Here is a 20,419-nt window from a genome sequence, read left to right as displayed (position 1 = left end):
CATCCCTCCCGTGCCGTTTATGCAGAGCCAACACTAAGTTTATTTCATCTGTTAAAGCAGTGGTTCCCAAACTTCTTCAGGTCACCGCCCCCTTGGTTCCACAAACTCATGCCCAGTGCCCCCAACCTTACACTATAAAAATCATTATTCAGAACAGCAATTTTCAACAACCCACTAAGGAAGATAATAACAATAACATTCAAAACAGTAACAATTAATTGAATATTTATTCAAAATCCAAAGCACCCACCGCAGGCTTGCTGAGGGAGGAAGGGAAAAGAGAGCGAACGCCTCTGTTTTGCAGCTGGCGTGGCAGGGCACACCAAGCAGGGTATGTCTCTTCATTAGTGTTTTGGTGCTTTTGAAACATTTCAATTCACAGCTAAAAGGTCTCTTCTTAAACGGTATTAATACATGTGTGGATCCTTCCCCTATATGGCTTGGGACCAAACTACCTTCTCCCATAAAAATGTCCCTGGGTTTTAAGACTTTCTGCAGAGGCGCTTCTTGGAAAAGACCACCTCGAGGGCCCCCTGCCTGCCGCCCCTTTGCCTCTTAGCACCCCCCTGCCTCCCCCTTGCCTCTTAACGCCCCCCTATGCAATCCCACCCACCCCCAAGGGGGCAGTGCTGCCCACTTTGGGAACCACTGTGTTAAAGGAAATTTAATCTCCAGGATACCTTGGCTAGCGTTTCGGTTTCTGCAGCAGGGCCGGGAACCAAGGAGGGTTGATCTGCAACAGCTTCAACTGGCTGGGTGGTTTCTAGAGAAAATAAAGGATGTGGAGATAAAACAAGGAGCTTTGGCCAGAAACTCTGTTGGGCTTGGACAGATAATCATTTTTAATAGAGCCGAAAGTGGTTTGAGAGAGGTGTTGCTGAATGGAGGTATGTGATCAGCATATATATGTGACCAGCATGTGATGGGGTGTGAAGAAGTGCAGTCTGGGTGTTCCCCTGGAAGCTGTCTTCATGGCGCCGGGTTGGCGCCGCCTCCCTCTCTAACCCTGGGCTTTCCTTCTCCCAGGTCGGTGTCGGGTAATCCCGACACCAAGGAGGGAGATCAGGGTTTCTGGACAGCCATCCGGGTCCAGGAGCCACCCCTGCCCTCTTCCTGGTGAAAGGCGACCATGGTGGAAGCACCGTGCTGACATTGCTCCCTTTGAAAAAGTTGGGGGAAATCCCCGGCTTTTTCAAAATGCACCATCGTGGGGAAGCCCCACGGTGCCTGCGATCCTGCCCCTCCGAAGTCTAACTGACAGGGTGCAGATCCACAGCCACCACGGGGCTTTCCCCGCATGTAGACGGCCCCCTGGACTCTTTGGCACTAGCTCTGGCGATCTAGGTGGAGTCGTTGATCAGGAGTGCCTTTTTCCCACTCTAGCAGATTTGCTGGCTCTGCCCCTGCCTGGGGAAAGCGGTCCTTGCCGCAGTCATTCATGCCCGTCTTATTTCCAGATGGCTGTTGTAATGAGCTCTACGTGGGGCTGCCTTTGGAGACGGTTTGGAAGCTTTAGCTGCAGACTAGCTGTACTTCTGTCTTGTCCGAACTAAGTTTAGGTTGTTCACCCTCATCTGACCCACTGATTCAGGACATCCACTGCTTTGCCAGCACCATGTACATTGATGGTGCTATATAAATAAATAAATAAATAAATAAATAATAATAATTAAAGGATAGAAACTAAAGTTAGTGCTGGATGTCACTGGTACATAGGAAGCTGCTTTATAATGATTCACACTACTGGTCCATCAGGCACTGACTGGCAGCCACGGCTCTCCAGGGTTTCAGGCAGGAGTTTTTCCAGCCCCAACTGGAGATGCCAGGGATGGAATCCAGGACCTTTTGCGTGCAAAGCGGGTGCTCTAACCACTGAGATATGCACCCCCACCCCCATGTCATCCATAGCATCACTGGCACTCTTTCAGCACAAATCACCAAATGACCTCCCCCAGCATATAAATGTTTCATATCAACGTTAAAAACCGGACGGATCCTTGCAGCACCCAACACCATTAGACCAGGAGATGGAGCAACGGTCTCCAAGCGCTACCTTCTGGGACCTGCCCACCAGGGAGGATCAGAGCCACCTCAAAATGGTGCTACCTAATCCCATTTGACCCACGTGGCCCAAAAGGACTTCCCATAACTCTCATTTACGCTGCCCAGTTTTACTGCTTGGCACAATTTATTCCACTCCCTCTAGTCGTAGGGAGCCGCAAGGATGCCCCCACCCCTAACTTCTGGAAACGTTATTCTGCAGATCCTATGGCTTCTGAGATGTCATCAGGCACCAGGGCCATTTATGGCACACTAACATATGTGCTGTTATGTGCTTGGGTTCAGTCTATATTACCTCCAGGGGTCTCTTACCATTCAGTGCTGCTGAGTAGAAAGAGACCGAGGATTTTCTCCAATGCAATCTTTTTGGCAAGTTACCCAACCTTGAATTGGGAAGCTTTGTTTTACAGAGCTTGGGGTGGGTGGGGGGTGTTAAGAGGAACCGAATCTGGGGGAAGGGTGGATCTAAGACAAAAGGAGAGCAGCTTTTGTCTTTCAAAAGAAGTTCCTAGGGTGAAGCAGGGGTTGCTTAGAGTTGTAGACCGCCATCCTGAGCAGAGTGTCAAAAAACCTTTGTAATAAAAGAAACGCCACAAGTCTCCAGTGCTCTCCTTCCAGGAAACTGAAGCCTGAGTAGTTGCAGAAGCCGCTGCACGTTCACCCTCGTAGGACTGGGGTGCAGGAGTGTAACAATACAATCTTGCCTCTGAGACCCCGAAGGTTCTTTACAGATCTGCTCCGCCCATACCTGGTTCTTTCGTGAGGTTCTCTTCCAAAGTGTGGAACTTCAGGTCGTAAGCATTCCTTAATGCACTGATGTCCTCTTCAAGCCGGACGCGAGATTCTTGTTCAGCTTCATAGTCAGCCTTCAGCCGGGCCAGCCGCTCCTCGTACTCCTGAGAAGGTCAAGATAATCAGCTGAGGCAAACTTGCCAGCCCCACACCACATCTGCCTGCTCTAGGAGACTCGGTTCATTTTTTGTGAGAGGCAGAGATTTTACTCCTATGTATTCAAGAGTACCAAAATGCTTAGGTTTTGTAGGGGACTACTCTTATATTTGCTAATTAAGCAGAATGGGGTATGGAACGAACGGACACACAACTTATTTGGCAGGAAGGAATTGCCATAGGTTTCAGAGGAATTTCTTTCCAAGCTCAGGTTCACAACCAAAACCAGAGGGCCAAGATCTGGCAATAAAGTGCACTGGAGACAGGGCATTTTCAGTAGTACTGCCCTGTCTTTGAAACAGAGACAGGGCAGAGAGGTCCATTTGACACTGTCACTTTTCTCTTTTAGCCTCAAAAATTATTCTACATTCCTGGGTGTTTCCTGAGTGATTTTGACAGTTCTGGCTCCAGGTTTCTGAGGGCCCTTGGGCAAGGACTCCTGAATAGGCCCCTGCCACGACACAGAGAATAATCCAGTGGCACTTTAAAGACTAACCAATTTATTGTAGCATAAGCTTTCCAGCAGTTCCAACTCCAGGTTATTAGGAGGCCACTGGGCAAGTGCCCCCTAGTGGTCCTACCACCACCACAGGGTGCCCACCTTCTCCTTGTTGCTGATGTTGCTACCCATTCACTCACTCTGAACCAGAGAGCAAATGGGGGGGGTGGTTTGGTGGCAAAAAGGAGAAGCAGTAAGCAGGGGATCAGTGGTCCATACTCCACAGCATCCCTTGTTTCAAAGATAGGTTTGTTGCAAATGAGGAATGCAGTATTATATAAAAATAAAACTTTTATTCCCTCAAACAAACATAGCTTCTACTAACTAACTTCTCTCCAGCCCTGACTGACTCCCGAGAGTGCTGAGTCACTGACTGCTGTGTCACCTCCTGATTGGGCGAGTATTCCTTCAATCAAAGTCTGTGTCCCTGACTTCCTCTTCCATCTAACTTCCTGTGTGTCTCACTTAGTTCTACCTATTGGTACAATAAGCACACACACAAACCCCCTCCCAAAACCTCTTCATGCAGGTTCCAGGGAATTGCCTGAACACATAGGAGCCAGACTCTAAGGGCCTTCCTAGACGAGGCCTTAGCGCGCATTCTGTCCCGGCTTCCCTGCTGTGCGTCCAGATGACGCACAGGGGAATCCGCAGACAGGCCGCGCTGAGGCCTGGTCTTACGCGCCATAAGCGAAGTCGCTTATGGCGCGCCTTTTCCCCAGCTCCGGCCTCAGGCCGGGGCTGGGGAAGTGTGGAGAGTTCCGCAGCTTTTCGCGGCTCCTCGCTTACTCGCGAGGAGCCACAAAAAGCCGCGGACCGGGCACAGCGCGGACCGGGCACATCGGCGGGGGGGGGCCCTGAAGGATCACAGGGTGGGTGGCAGGGTGGGTGGCACGGGGGGAGGCCGGGTGTGATCGCGCCGCGCGCCGCCCGGGCAATGCCGCCCCATGCCAGGCATTTCCCGGGCTCGGGCGGCGCGATCGCACCCGGCCTCCCCCCGTGCCACCCACCCTGCCACCCACCCTGTGATCCTTCGCCCCCCCCCATAAAAAAAACAAAAAAAAAAACCACTTACCTGGTCCGCACCCGGCCCCTTTAAAAAAAAAAAAAAAAATGGCGGACGCCGGCAGGGACGCAACGTCGCTACGCGTCCACCGTCTGGTAGCCTGGGGGAGGTGCGCCAACGTCAGCGCGCCTCGGCCCCGACTCCCTGCCGGCATAAGCCGGCAGGTCTAGCAAGGGCCTAAGAGTACCTAATAAGTCTCCCTGAAAAGCTTTCCTGAAAAGAACAAGAACTCTCCATCCCCTCAGTCCTTCCCTTATATATCACTCCTCCCCCCTCCCAAGACATTCTAACTCCGCCCACTCAGGCCAACATTCTACAAACCACAGACTTACAAACTGCAGACATACATTTGGAATTGACTTGTGGGGTGTAACGCCACAGCCCCCTCCCTCAGTGAGTCCGCCTTCTCACCGCCATTGTCACATGCTCCTTCATACCACCTCCATTGTCTGAGCCACAGCGAGAGGGAGGTGAATAAGGTTTCAGTAGAAGAAGAGGAACAACTCCAAGGGGCTTTTGCCAGTGGGCCCCTGTTGGGATGTGGTCCCTCAGCAGGTGCCCAATCACACCTACCCTTGATGCCGGCCTGGATGCTGGTCTTATTTAAAAAAGAAATAAAATCAGAACAGGCATTGGATGAGAGCCTGATGGTTCAGCTACTCAACTAGATTGTTTTAGTAACCATTAAATGGCCTATGTGAGGAAGACTGTACACACACAAACACACTCTGCCCCGCTTCGTACCGGAGGACAGGGCCAACTTACTTCTCGGATCAGCTGCTTTTCTTTCTCAATGTCTGCCAGAGATTCAGGGTAGGGATTTGGCTTTATCTCAAGCTGAGCAGCCTCAGAATGTAACAGGTGAGACAACTCCACTAAGGAAGGAAAGAAAGGGCATAACTTAGAAGACAGCAGTCCTTAGATGGCTTGGAAACTGGGCCTGGTAGTAAAAAAATGCCCTGGTAACTTACGACCCAAAGGATCTCGTTTCCAAATGCAGTGATACAGTCCACATTGGCCAAAACTAAGCTGAGAGACTCTCCAAGGCATGGCCTATTTCTTTCATTATTTAACCATGAGAAAGAGGTGCACTGATGATTCAGCAGGCTTTCATACCCCCCAACAGTGGGGAAATTACTCGGAAACTCCCAGCACTAAGAATGCAATACCGAGATTCTGGAGAGATGTCACTCCCCACAGCACCCTCCAACACGAGCGAACGCCATCCCATTTAAGAACACAAGGTGGGAATGGGGTCGTGGCAGCGTCAGGGCACATATTGGCTAGTGACCATGATATCACCAGAGACCAGCAATGCAATTCCTATTCATACTATTGGGTGAAAAAAATAATTTGTATTTTATTTTTGAATACTTCAGAAAAACAACCGCAGTATATTAAAAAAAATATTGAGTTTTTAAAGTGGCAAACACAAGGCTACCCTCTCCCTTGTGCAGCAATACGCTGTCATTTTATGCAGCTTTTGTTCCTCTTCACATCTCCACTAACTTTTTTTTAAAAAGAATGAAAAGGAAGGCAGCTACTCTCTGTAGGGCAATGAACCTTGTAGAAAAGGAAGATGTCCTCCTCCGTCCATCACATAGGGAGTGGTTCTAGGCTAAAGCCTTTCATCTGAGAGCTTTCCATGGCCTACCTTTTTCACAAGAGCCTTCTATCATGTCTGTTTCCCATTTATATTCTGAGGTGGTACAGACCTGTAGGTCTGTACGATCAGTGCATAGATTGCCTTGAACTGGTTTAACATCCTGGAATTGTCCTTGTCCTGGCTATAGCACATTTTGTTCTGTGTGTGTGTGTGTGTGTGTGTGTGTGTGTGTGTGTGTGTTTTCTTAACAGCGCTCTTGAGAAACAGCCCACCTTCCCCAAAGAAGGAAAGTGCATACGTACAGAAAATACATTACAGAGACCATCACACAGACATCATGGATCAAAACAGGAACAAAACAATAAGAACCAAGGAGAACGGGAAGATTTGTGACTGAGTGGAACGACTGCAAACATACTCTAACACAGCGGTTCTCAACCTGTGCGTCGCGACCCCTTTGGGGGTCGAACGACCCTTTCACAGGGGTCGCCTAAGACCATCGGAAAACACATATTTCATTTATTTGTAATTAGAAATAAATATTTCACAATATATAATTACATATTGTTTTTGTGATTAATCACTATGCTTTAATTATGTTCAATTTGTAACAATGAAAATACATCCTGCATATCAGATATTTACATTACGATTCATAACAGTAGCAAAATTACAGTTATGAAGTAGCAACGAAAATAATTTTATGGTTGGGGGTCACCACAACATGAGGAACTGTATTAAAGGGTCGCAACATTACGAAGGTTGAGAACCACTGCTCTAACACTTTTGGACTGGTTCTGATAGCTGCCAGTCTGCTGGTTGGGAAAGGGGCAACATAAGAACAACTGTGATGGATCAGACCAAAGGTCCATCTAGTCCAGCAGTGAGTTCACACAGCAGCCATCCTGCTTCCCACGAGAAACCCACAAGCATAACATGAATACAATAGCAACCTCATGCCCATGTTCCTCAGGAATGGGTGTCTATAGGCATACTGCCTCTGCTATTGGAGGTAACATATAGCCACCAGGGCTAGTAGCCGCTGATGGGCTGGATGAGGAAAAACAAACTGAAGCTGAATCCAGAGAAGACGGAGGTGCTCGCTGTCAAAGGCCACAACCTGGGTTTGGAGGTGTGTCAACCGGTTCTGGATGGGGTTACACTCCCCCTGAAAGACTGTGTTTGCAGCTTGCGGGTGCTTCTGGATCCGTCGCTCCAAATGACAGCCCAGATAGATGCGATGGCCAGGAGTGCCTACTATCAGCTTCGGCTGATACGCCAGCTGCGTCCCTTCCTAGAGTTGGAAGACCTAAAGACGGCAGTGCACGCACTGGTAACTTCAAGGCTCGACTTCTGTAATGCACTCTACATGGGGCTACCTCTGTGCCTAGTCCGGAAACTTCAATTCGTCCAAAATAGTGCAGCTAGGCTGGTCACTGGTACACCTAGGGGTGACCACATCACACCAGTTTTTAAATCTCTTCACTGGCTGCTGATTAGTTTCCGGGCAAAGTACAAAGTGTTGGTTATTACCTTTAAAGCCCTACATGGTTTGGGTCCAGGCTACCTGCGGGATCGCCTTCTCCCGTACAATCCGCCCCGCACACTCGGGTCCTCTGGGAAGAATCCACTTCAGCTAGCAAAAACTAGATTAACAACTGTTACCCAGAGGACTTTTAATTCCGCTGCTCCCAGACTGTGGAATGGCCTGCCGGAGGAGATTCGTCAACTTGACAGTCTTTTAGAATTTAAAAAAGCAATAAAGACTGTTCTATTCCGGCAGGCCTATCCAGTGAAATTTCAGGATGTTTTCAGGATGTTTTAATCATGTATGGTATGTTTTAATCCATTTATATCATGTTTTTATACTGTTTGTTTTATACTTTGAATTGTTTTAGTTTTTGTGAACCGCCCAGGGAGCTTCGGCTATTGGGCGGTATAAAAATGCAATTAATAATAATAATAATAATAATAATAATAATAATAATAATAGCCTTCTCCTCCAGGAATTTGTCTAACCCCCTTTTATACCCATCTAAATTGGCGGCCATCACTATACCTTGCGGTAGTGAATATCCCCTACATGAGACAAATAGAAATTCTCATTGAAAGACAAGAGCCCTTGCCCAGCAAACGGGGCAGAGGACATTGGCACTTGCACCTCAGCCAGCAGGAAACCAGCTGCCCAAAAGGACCCTACCTTGCAAGTTACTGACGTTCATCTGCTGAGCTAAGACGGCCCTCAGCTTCTTGATCTCCTCCTGGTACTCCCTCAGCAGAGCATCCTTCGGATCCTCGTTGATGCGGGGCTTGTTCCGGATGTTCTTGGCTCGGTGGGCATAGCGCAAGGTGCTGAGGGTCTCATCGTAATTGTTGTCCGCGGGAGACAGGCACGCCACCATGAGCGTCTTGGTGTTGCCTCCGAGTGAGTCCTGCAGCACCCGGGTCAGTTTGGAGTCTCTGTAGGGGATGTGTCGGCATCTCCCATCTGCCAGGGCTGAGATTACGTTGCCCAGGGCTGAGAGAGACAGGTTGATTTTGGTGGCCTCTTTGAGGCGCTCTCCAACCGCTCCGGTTTTGGATTGCCTCTCGCTCCCAGCCAGGTCCACCAGGTTGAGCTTTGCAGCCCTCAGGTGGTCTTGTCCTCTCTCATCTGCCAGGTAGAAAGAGTCTAGGCTGAGCTGAGTTCTTGAAACAGGAAGAAGCTCCCAAACCATCCAGAGCAGCCTTCCCCAAGCAGATGCCCTCCCAATGTACTGAACTACAACCAGGGTTGGACCAAGATGTTGTGTTGCCTTGGGCAAAGGACAAGATGGCGACCTCTCCCACTCCATATACAAAAAAACAACTGAACTGCTTCTTCAACACTGACAATGGAACAGCATCCGCCACTTCTCCTGAAGGCAGGTTAGCTTACGGGACACAAGGCAGGGCGCTTGGCACTCAGCCCTCTCCTCCAGCACCTCCCAGCATCTGCCGCCTGAGGCGACCACCTCACTCTGCTTAATGGTAGGGCCAGCCCTGACTACAACCCTCATTATCCAAAACCAGCATAGTCATTGGCCATGCTGGATGGGGATGATGGGACCCAACACATCTGGAGGACACCAGGCTGAGGAAGGCTGATTTAGAACACACCAGTGAATAGTCTTACATATCTCCCAGCAGGGAGAAGTTCTTTCTGTCTCTCTTTCTCTCCAAAAGATGGTTGTGGGAAGACCAAATCCAAGATCCACCAAGATCAAAAAGCATCCCAGATGCATCACAAATCACCAGTCGAAGACAAATAATTTAAATGATCAAATCAGTTGACTTTGAAAAGGCTCCCTTCCCTCGCACATTTGATTCAGCAACAAAGCCAAAAGTCAGAATTTGACTGATGGGTTCCACTGACAGAAAGGCCTGCTCCTCCCCACCTACTCCAACCGCTATCCCACACTTTGAGAATCATGCCTCCTGTGAATGCTAACAAACGGCAATAATTAGCCTTTCAGATCTTGCTTCTCTTCCCAGAGGTTTATCCAAAACTCACAGACGTTTGCTTCCTGCTCCAGCCTCTGACCTGTCCCATGTAGCCTCCCCCCTCCCCAAATCCAGCTACGCTCAGGTTTTACCTACGACATAGATCTCCATGTTGATGGTGAAGATGGAGTGGGAGCGTGAGGAGTCCTTGTTCATCAGGGTATAGCCCACAGCACGGTTTCTCCAGCCCGTCTCCATGATGCGCTCGCACTGGGTGATGCTGTGCACCGTGTGCAGCGACAGGCCCTTCACGTAGACCCCTTTCTCCGGGTGCTCCTTCAGCTGCAACGAGGGGCCATTATGGCAAGAGTTACAGGGAAAGCTGCAGAGAAACACCTGATCTAGGAAATAACCAGAATTTCCAGGGCTGCTCTAAAAAAAAGAAAGTTCACTGTGTCCTGCCCCTGAGCAATCCAAGCCCAATTCAAGGTGCTGGTTTTAACCTATAAAGCCTTACACAGCTTGGGACCACCATACCTGACGGAACGCCTCTCCCGACATGAACCTACCTGCTCACTGTGCTCAACATCTAAGGTCCTCCTCCGGGTGCCTACTCCAAGGGAAGCTCGGAGGATGGCAACAAGTGAGAGGGCCTTTTCAATGGTGGCCCCCCAATTATGGAATGGTCTCCCCAATGAGGCTCGCCTGGCGCCAATATTGTTATCTTTTTGGCGCCAAGTCAAGACTTTTCTCTTCTCCCAGGCATTTAACAGCATTAAACAGCTCATTTAATTATGGAATGAGCTCCCCAGAGAGGTCCGCCTGGCGCCTACACTGTACTCTTTTTGTCGCCAGCTGAAGACCTTTTTATTCTCTCAGTATTTTAACAGTTAATTTTAACTTAAATTTAAATTTTACTGTTCTAACTCTGTATTTTAATCTTATATCAATTTTGCTGCGTGGTTTTATCCTGGTTGTGCTTTTTATTCTGTATTTTGTATTTGTGTTTTTAACCTGTTGGTTAAATAAATAATAAATAAAAGGACAAGCCCAGAAGTGCCAGAGATTTCCCTCAATCTCCCCCCATCAGCTGTCATCAAGATGGTCCATGTCTGTTCTGCACATTTGCACCCTTGCACGTTTCCCCAAAGTAACTGCACCATTTTATACATTTGTGGCAATGATGGTGGTTTCGAATGAGAAATCTGTGCCGGTTTCCTCTTGAAATTGTCACTGGAAGAGCAATTGTAGATTGTGCCTTTCCCGGTAGTATAAAAGAGCTAGGAGAGGGTGGTCCTAAAATGTATGGGGAGGGGACATAGTGGGACACATGCATTGCATGCGGAAGGTTCCAGGCCCAAGCCAAGCGTCTATTGAAATAATCTCAAGCAACAGGACTGGGAAAGGCTCCTGTCTGAGACCTGGGAGAGTCCCTGCCATTTAGAGTAGTCCTTACAGGGCTAAAAAGCCTCGTGTGATGCAGAGTAAGTGGCAGTTACTGCAGCTGAAACTCTCCCCACGGCCTGAGTTGGATCCCAGCGGAAGCTGGTTCTCAGGCAGCCGGCTCAGGTGGACTCAGCCTTCCATCCTTCCGAGGTCGGTAAAATGAGTACCCAGCTAGCTGGGGGGAAAGGTAGCCGCGACTGGGGAAGGCAATGGCAAACCACCCCGCTACAAAGTCTGCCAAGAAAACATCAGTGAAAGCAGGCGTCCCTCTAGGAATCATTATTATTATTATTATTATTATTTATTTATATAGCACCATCAATGTACATGGTGCTGTACAGAGTAAAACAGTAAATAGCAAGACCCTGCCGCATAGGCTTACAATCTAATCAGAGGGGTTCCTTGCACGAGAGGTTCCTTTCCTTTCTTTCTTACAGGGCTAAGAGGACCAATGATCTGATTCAGGCAAGCTCATCTGTTCATGTCTATGTTGTTGTGTGGGATAGGATGGCCTCCATTCTTGGACACCATAGAACCCTGTGATGAATGGGCTTTGGGGAGAAGGAAAGTGGACCATTTATTGCAACCCCAAGACCAAACAGTTGCTTGGTCCCTAGCAACCACTTGCAAAGACTTCCAGTGGTCACGATGAGAGATTTCCCCCCACATCTTCGTGGCTCCGCAGACCCTGGTCCCAAGTTCCATGCCATGAGAATCTTCTCTGGAACCTTCCAATTTTAGTACATGTGCTGCCAAAGCAAGCACAAAAATCACTTCCCAACTTCCATGCCTCTTCTCGTAGTCTCATTCCTCCTTCGCCTCTACCACTGCACAACTTGAAATTAAGACAGAGCAGAGGTAATATATAAGATCTCAGGTCTCAAGGTTGGAACTGAAGTTTCAGGGGTTTAACCTCCTCCTTCTCCCAGTGTCCAGGAGAAAGACTAAAATCTCAGGGCGAGGGAACAGAACAGGGAGGGCGAGTGTGATATTTTCTGCTTGGCTTGATGAGAGATTTGGTTATTTGCTCTGGCCCAACCACGTCCATCAGGACCCAGCCCTGCTCCCACCAGGCTCCATGTGACCTATAAGGCACCCCCTTATCTCCCATTCTGCCCCTCCACCTAAGTCACAGGAACCTAACCTTTGAGGATCTGGCAACCCTAGTTAGCCTCACATGCTGCTGCCACTTATTCTGATGCTGGACAAAATGTATTCTAAAGGAAGGGGGGCAAAGAAACAAGTAGGGGGGGAGAGGAAGGGCTGTGGGCTGATGGTGACCAGGGGTAGAGAGGGCTGAACTTCACGCCCTGAGTTAACCGGCCCAATCTTTGGCTTCAGGTCGCCAACCATGTTTCCTTGGTCTAATGTGATTCCTGTCATAGTTCATTTTGCTCACTTTGAGCTGTCAGAGTTACAGTTTCTGGAATTTTGGTTTTTTGACTTACTTCAAACTAAGGTCCTGCCCTGCTAGTCTGGTGCCCTCACCTCCAGTTTTTGTTTGGCGTTCGGACCAAGGAGGTCTCTGATGTCTTCATTATAGATCTCTAAGTAGGAAGCTCTCACCAAGAACTTGGAGTTTTCTGCACACTGTAAAACAAAAACAAAACAAGCTTCTTAGGTCTCCAGGATGACTGACATCTTGCCAGGATTGTCTATACAGACTGTAGGTTCCATATTAGATGGACACTTGGAGCTAATTTCTCATTGCTGTGATAATCTGTGCCTGGTCTGTCTGTATCACTTCAGATTGCAGAAGGGGCCCCACATGAGCAGGTACATAGCTTGGGAGTACTCCTAGACCCATCATTGTCACTGGACGCCCAGGTGGACACTGTGGCACAGAGTACTTGGGGTCAGCTTCAGCTGATCCACCAGCTACGGCCTTTCCTGGACAGGGACAACCTAGCCACAGTAGTGCATGCACTGGTAATTTCCCGATTAGACTACTGCAATGCACTCTACGTGGGGCTGCCCTTGAAGACGACGCGGAAGTTGCAGCTAGTGCAAAATGCAGCAGCTAGACTGCTGGTGGGTACATCTTACAGAGACCACATAACACCGGTCTTAAAGGAACTGCACTGGCTGCCTATACGCTTCCGGTTGGAATTCAAGGTGCTGGTAATGACGTTTAAAGCCCTAAATGGCTTGGGACCTCGATACTTGAGAGAGCGCCTCTCCTCATATATGCCTGCCCGAGACCTTAGATCTGTTGGAGGAGCCCTTCTCCACATCCCACCAATGCAACATATACATTATGATGGGACAAGGGAGAGGGCTTTCTCTGTGGTGGCACCCAGACTGTGGAATGCCTTCCCCTTGGAGGCCCAATTGGTGCCAACATTGATTGCATTTCGACGCCAAGTAAAAACATGGCTTTTTAACAAAGCCTTTGATGGTTAAACTCACTAGCACATTGTTTTAACTGCTTTTAAATTATATATTGTTTTAACTTGGATCATGGTTTAATTTGTTTTTAACTGTGCATATTTATTGTTTTATACTGTATGTTTTTATCTGTATGTCGCCCTGAGATCTTAATGATATAGGGCGGGATATAAAATGTTTTAAATAAATAAATGATTGAACACCCTTCCATACAGAATGGCAAGGATAAAAAAAAACCTCCTCACCCAGCTAGCTAGCCAATCAGGGAGAAGGGTTTTTTTAATTACAATTTATACCCCCTTCTCCTTTAAGCACATCAGGATGGCTTACATCAGCCTTCCCCAGCCTTGTGCCCTCCAGATGTTTTGGTCTACAACTCCCAGCATTCCTGACCATGGCCATGCTAGCTGGGACTAATGGGAGTTGGAGTCCAAAACATCTGAAGGGCATTAGACTGAGGAAGGCAGCCCTACTGTCCGATTTTTTGTTAAGTACATGATCCTTTCATGGATCAAATCCTCATGCAAGGCCAGTCCAATGTATTTTGATCCTGTGGTAGAAAACCCAGTTTCAGATGGAGAGCCAGAAAAGAGCAGTGGGAGAGTGACCTGGTATTTATTTATTTATTTGTTACATTTATATCCCGCCCCATAGCCGAAGCTCTCTGGGAGGTTTACAAAAGTTAAAACAGTAAACATTAAAAGTATACAAAAATTAAAAACATAAAAACAACAATATAAAAACAACAGTATCCATTTAAAAACAACGGTTCTGGGGGTCCGTTAAAAAACAAACTTAGCATTGTTAAATGGTGTTAAATGCCTGGGAGAAGAGAAAAGTCTTGACCTGGCGCCTAAAAGATAACAGTGTTGGTGCCAGGAGAGCCTCATCGGGGAGATCATTCCTCAGTTGGGGGGCCACCACCGAAAAGGCCCTCTCCCTTGTTGCCATCCTCCGAGCTTCCCTCAGAGTAGGCACTCGGAGGAGGACCTTAGATGTTGAGCGCAGTGTACGGGTAGGTTCATGTCAGGAGAGGCGTTCCATCAGGTATTGTGGTCCCAAGCCATGTAGAGCTTTATAGGTTAAAACCAGCACCTTGAATTGGGCTCGGAAACGTATAGGTATGGAATCCCTATTCATCCATGAAACTATCTGTATGACATTGGATCAGTCACTATCTCTCAGGCTAATCTACGTCATAGGACCACTCACAAGATCTCTCGAACTGATCTCCTTGAATGCAGGCTGGGATACACTTGTGATAAGAAGAGCCCTGCCGGTTCAGAACAAGGGCCCACCTAGTCCAGCATTCTGTTCACACAGTGGCCAACCAGCCGCCCAAGGAAAACTCCCAAACAGGATATGAGTGCAATAGCATCCTCCCCCATTGTTCCCCAGTAACTGATGTACATAGGCATCTGATACTGGAGGTAGCATATTATTATTATTTATTACATTTATATACCGCCCCATAGCCGAAGCGATGCCCATATGGCTGTGATGGAACCGCCAGGCTTGACTCAACAATTCCCCAGCTGGGAAAGGGGGGTCTGGCTCAGCCAGCCCAGACACACGCCCCTTCACTGCCGCGTTTTAACCCGTTTGGGAGTTTAGGTTCTCAAGGAACGACACTACACAGGAGATAGGGACCAAACACTTTTATTCTTCACACAAACACACTTCCTTAAGGGTCCACACATTAAGGTAAACACGTAAGAGGTTTGGGGGGGGGGAAACCTCCCCCTCCCCCTTTTTGCACACTCAAACCAATTGGATTCACACTCACTCCCCACTAACCACTCACCAGCCGTAACTCTGGCAATGTCCCTTGCCCACTTGTACCCAAACCTATTCTAAAACAAGACAAACACTTAACACTGCAACTCAACCTCTGTTACTCACTTCCACTTGGCTCCACGCCACTCGTGGAGCTTCCACGGCCACGTGGGGCTTCCGCCATCCATCCAGCCCGGCCTGGATGCTCTTGCTCACCACGCACACACACAGGAAAGAGACCGGACCCTTGGGTGCCCAAGCTTTTATCTCTTTCTGGGACCCCCTTGGTCACCAGACCCACCCAGACCAATTGAAACCCCCTAGTAACCCACACCTTACCCGAAGGGAGGGGGGAATGCTCCTAGACATTGCACAGCTGCAACTTGTTACTCTCCCCCGGTACCAGCCCGGGGAGGCATTATCAGATGCCAGGCACTTCTTGCGAAAGCGTGACCTTGGCATTTAGCTTGCTACTCCCTTCTGGACACAGAGAAACCCATCTCCTTCTCTCCGGGATAACGCAAAGATGTTTTCTTAAAGGGACCATGGGCCCAGCCCATGACAACGGCCATCAGGTCTGGTAGCCATTGATAGCTTTCTCCTCAAGGAATGACTCTCATGTCCAATGCCCCCTCCCATGAACTAACACGGGACACAATCAATGAGGATGTTTTCTTGCAAAAGAATAGCCACTGTATAAGAGCATGGTTTTGCTTTGTACTCTGTACTCCTGTGCAGAAGAACTTCTTGGTGGATTATGCCCTGATTGAGGAAACTGGTTCTTCTCTGCCACCCTTACTAGCGCCCAAAGTGCTTCCTTTCACCTTGTCTCAGGACTGGGGCTGCTTCTGCTTGCTGTGCTTCACAGGGGAGTGCATAAGCCCACATAAAACATCCCCAACAGCCAAACTATGGTTTTAGTCATGACGTCTCAACCAGACCAGTGTTTAAACCAGACACACAGAGCAGGAATGGGATTTGTGGAATGCTAATCCAGAATAACTGTTTGTGTAAATAGACCCTTAGCCAGATGGTCCTTGTGTACCTGCACACTCTCAAATAAGTGTTCAAAGGCTCTGGGAATGATGCCCTTCTGGGAAGATGGATCCAGAATCCCTTGCATGGTAAAGGACTTTCCACTCCCTGTCTGCCCATAGGCAAAGATGGTGCCATTATAGCCTTCCGTAACGCCCTGGAAAAAGCACACAGCAAACATTCAGAATAATAAGAGCCATCAGTTCAGGGTCTTTCCTTATCTCAAAACAAACAAATTGTCAGAATCCTCAGTTACTTCTATTAAGATTCACTCAAACATTTCATTGGGACAAACAAGTGTTGTGAGTGCCATAATTCTTCAAGTAGTGAGACGTTTCGGGGGTGCAGCACTTACCTGGGTTTGGTTTCCTTTGGAAAGAGGCCGCAGGAAGCTTATGGCAGTCTGTACGTTCATTAAAAAAAATATACAGGCTGAGCCTAGGTGGAGGCACAGTTTAAGAACACTCCATCAAACAGCCAAAGTCCAATGCTCCCACATCTGACTGGCCAGGGGAATAGCCTACACACCATAAATTGCTTCCAGAGTTCAAGATCAGTTCTGTCTCTAGTTTATATCATCCCTAACTGGGATGGGGCAGTAAAGAGGCATCCCATTCAGATCAAGATAAAGACTTACTTCTGAGTAGTCATGCATAGGTTTGCATTGTTAAATGAAGAAGTAAAAGTGGGTGCCCTATTGCAAGTCAGTGTGAAATGTGTGCCTTTGGTTTGGAAAAGTTGATGACCATTACTATAGATTTATGCTTCAGAGCCCTTACTGTTTTTGCATTGAGTTTGTATCAGACTTCCCCCCACCCCCTGAATTTCAATACTTTTATAGTTTGTATCAGTCTTGTAGTTAGTCACCTGCCTGGGACAAGTGAAATAGCTTGACAGATGTATTTTTCAAATTATTACTCTATGACATTTATAATACTGATTTGCAGATGATCACCAATGTCTGGAGTTGGCTGCACTCACCTCTATGAGCGGGTAGGCGATTTCATTATAGATCTGCTCTGTGTTCTGGTTCATATAATATGCCCCATCAAAGGTGAACTGCTTTGGTGGGTCCTCTGCGGCAGTAGGGTTCTGGATGAAGCACTGGCCACGGGCGCTGTCCATGTTGACCACCACCTTGCAGCTGAGCTGCTTTTCGCGTTCGTTCAGGGGGCGGCAACGCACAATCACTTTCACAGCTTCGGAGGCCATGGCCAAGACCCATGAACTTGGGCTCAGAGACGTGGGATGGGGGGGGGGGGGACTAAGGCGGGTTTTTTCCAGCACAGGAGGGAGGGCTTCTGCTCACTTCCGTTGCGTGTCCAGAATAAGGTGGCAGAAAAAGGGCAAACTGGGGACCGCTGCTGTGCTCTTAAGACCACCGGCTTAGGGAACAGACTGTGTTTGGTCTGGCAGTGTGAGAAGTACAAAACGGATACTTCCTAATTTGCAAGGGATGTGACCTAAGAAGACAACATGCGCTGCATCAAGTGATGAGGTTTCCAGGAAGCAGTGGGACCCCAGCAATGGCAAGGATGTGAGAGGGCCTGAGGCAGTGTGGTGCAGGAGCAGGGCAGGGGAAGTCAGGCAGAGGAGCAGATGGGTCTCCCTTGGTCTTGCTTTGGCAGGGCAGCGCTAGGCGGTCTTGCAGGTTTTCTCCTATGCAGTTAGGTGGCAAACGTGGCCAAGACGGTGTGTCCTGCACACTAGTTGTGGGGGGAGGTCTTCTAAGAATCTGGGGGCACACCTGGAACGCAGTTGTGACGTCACAAAGGCTCTCCAAGGCACGGAAGGCCCAAGTGACAGCGGTCCACAGCTCTACACACTTGTGAAAAGATGGGCATAGAGGACGTGATACCCTCATCAAAGGGTCACGTGCAGTGGCAGTGAAAAGGAGACTTTCCGTTCATATGTTTCTCAGCTGCGAAGCTTGATTGAGGGCACCACTGCCACCCTTACTAGGGGGTGATCCAGAAATGGGGCTTTCAAGCACAGATACCATGCAGCTCGAATGGCTGCAGAGAGGCCACAGCCATATGAAGAACAGGGAACTTAGTTGGCACGGCCCTGGCACAGGAGTTTAACACGGAGAGTGGGGATGAGGACAGGGGAAAGGATGGGGTTTCTAGTCAGCTTGGCACGGGGGGACAAGGCCTCTGCTCCGCTAAGGGTTGTGCCTGGGAATTAGGATGGGGAAACTTTTTTTGAAGGAGCCACGGAGCCCAAGTGGACCTGGCATAGGGAGTCCAGGTCCTCCTCCAAAGTCAGAGAAGGTGGCCTGGCAGTGAAAGCAATGGGTGGGTGTGATTTTTAGGTGCCAAGGGACCCTGGCGCACTGTGCAGCTGGAGAGTGAGCACAGGCGGGTCGGGTGACGAGGGGTGGCAAAAAACGACACAAGGTGTGGTGGTGGTGGAGTGCCCTGTCAGTGCGCCTGCACCTTGCATGTGCTCTTGGGGGCAGGTGGGTGGGTTTAAGAGCCACTTTTTATGGCGCCGGGAGCCTGGCTCTGCCTGCCATGGGGTATAACTCCTCACCCCACCTCACCCCCTTACCTACCACCCGGATGTAAAAGGCCACAACGAGTTTGGGAGGGGTGGAGGGAGGGAGGGCAGTTCAGAGGGCGCAACCTGGATTAAATCCGACTGGCACAGAGTCGGGGGGGGGGGCTGTTGCCCAGCAAGGCAGGGGGTGGGCGGGCAGGCTGTGCCCACTCTTTACAACCGTGGGGAGGGCGCCATGTGGGGTGCTGCTGGGGAGGGGGGGAGAATGCGTAGAAGGCGAAGGGCGGGGCTCCTGCCTGGGGATCCGCCCCGTGCCTGCGCCTCTCACCGTCCCCTCGAGGCGTGCCTGCCCGCCCTCCGGTGCCCCCGCCTCGCTGCCGCTCCTTCTGCTTCCCCAACTTGCAGCGGCTGCTTGCCGCGTCGGCGTCCCCGTTGCCCAGGGCTACCAGGGAGCGTCGCCCGGGTTCCCCGCTGCTGTTCGGGAGGCCCGGGCAGGGAGCGTCGCGCAATTGCTCCGCTTGCTCTCGGGAGGAGAAAGGCTGCAGCAGGCCCAAGCCCTGACCCCTAGCACCAATCTGCTGCTGCTATAATCAATAACCAATATGTTTATTGCTCAAACCACAGATCATTGCAACACATACAAACTTGACATTTTGCTGTACTATACATGATAAAAATTACATATGGTTAAAAATTACAGCTATCAAAAACGTAACATGCATTGCTAAAAGGATAGTAACCACAGGAGCATTTATCTAGGGTGACCCTATGAAAAGGAGGGCAGGGCTCCTGTATCTTTAACTGTAATGTAGAAAAGGGAATTTCAGCAGGTGTCAATTGAAGAGGGTGAAATTCTCTCTTCATCAGCACAGTTAAAGCTGCCGTCTTTTGTATCTGGCCAGGCAGAGGAACTAGAGACCAAATTGCCAATATCCGCTGGATAATGGAGAAAGCCAGGGAGTTCCAGAAAAACATCTATTTCTGTTTTATTGACTATTCTAAAGCCTTTGACTGTGTGGATCATAACAAACTGTGGCAAGTTCTTGGTGGTATGGGGATACCAAGTCATCTTGTCTGCCTCCTGAGGAATCTGTATAACAAACAAGTAGCAACGGTAAGAACAGACCATGGAACAACGGACTGGTTTAATATTGGGAAAGGAGTACAGCAGGGTTGTATACTCTCACCTTACCTATTCAACTTGTATGCAGAACACATCATGCGACGTGCTGGGCTGGACGAATCCAAGGCTGGAGTTAAAATCGCAGGAAGAAACATTAACAATCTCAGATATGCAGATGAGGGACGGTGTAAAAGCCGGAACGGAACGGAACAGGCCGGAACAGCCCCATTATATTAAAAAACCATACCAAAAACAGTGGCATGTGTTAGCAACACTTGAGAACAATATTTTAGGACTAAAACCATACCAATATTATATCACTATTAACCCCAAAACTCCCAAAACGACGTCCGGAACAGAATGGGATGGCCGGAACGGCCACTAGGGAACGAGCGATATCAACCAAACTCACCAGTCATGCATAACTAAATGGCAGGGATGCAATAAGCCCCAAAAGTTGCCCCGAAACCACGTTCAGATACCCGTTCCGGGCAAAAACGCGTATTG

The 20,419-nt window shown here is 49.0% G+C and overlaps 1 protein-coding gene across 1 annotated transcript in view; it reads right to left on the bottom strand.

Moving 5' to 3' along the window:
- Positions 1–17,506, bottom strand: part of KIF17 (kinesin family member 17) — a 38,452-nt gene extending 20,946 nt beyond the window's left edge. Inside the window, exons 1-8 of the mRNA XM_063119569.1 lie at positions 17,269–17,506; positions 16,298–16,444; positions 12,577–12,678; positions 9,795–9,984; positions 8,393–8,833; positions 5,340–5,449; positions 2,810–2,957; positions 681–763 (exon numbers count right to left, since the gene is read on the bottom strand). Of these exons, the coding sequence (XP_062975639.1) occupies positions 681–763; positions 2,810–2,957; positions 5,340–5,449; positions 8,393–8,833; positions 9,795–9,984; positions 12,577–12,678; positions 16,298–16,444; positions 17,269–17,499 (1,452 nt within the window). The 5' untranslated portion in view covers positions 17,500–17,506. The remainder of the gene's footprint in view (positions 1–680; positions 764–2,809; positions 2,958–5,339; positions 5,450–8,392; positions 8,834–9,794; positions 9,985–12,576; positions 12,679–16,297; positions 16,445–17,268) is intronic.
- Between the last annotated feature and the right edge of the window lie 2,913 nt (positions 17,507–20,419).

This window comes from Elgaria multicarinata, chromosome 3, assembly GCF_023053635.1.
Source record: "Elgaria multicarinata webbii isolate HBS135686 ecotype San Diego chromosome 3, rElgMul1.1.pri, whole genome shotgun sequence".
Lineage (NCBI taxonomy): Eukaryota > Metazoa > Chordata > Lepidosauria > Squamata > Anguidae > Elgaria > Elgaria multicarinata.
The sequence above is the reverse complement of the archived record's forward strand: the minus strand, read 5'-3'. Positions and strand labels throughout refer to the sequence as shown.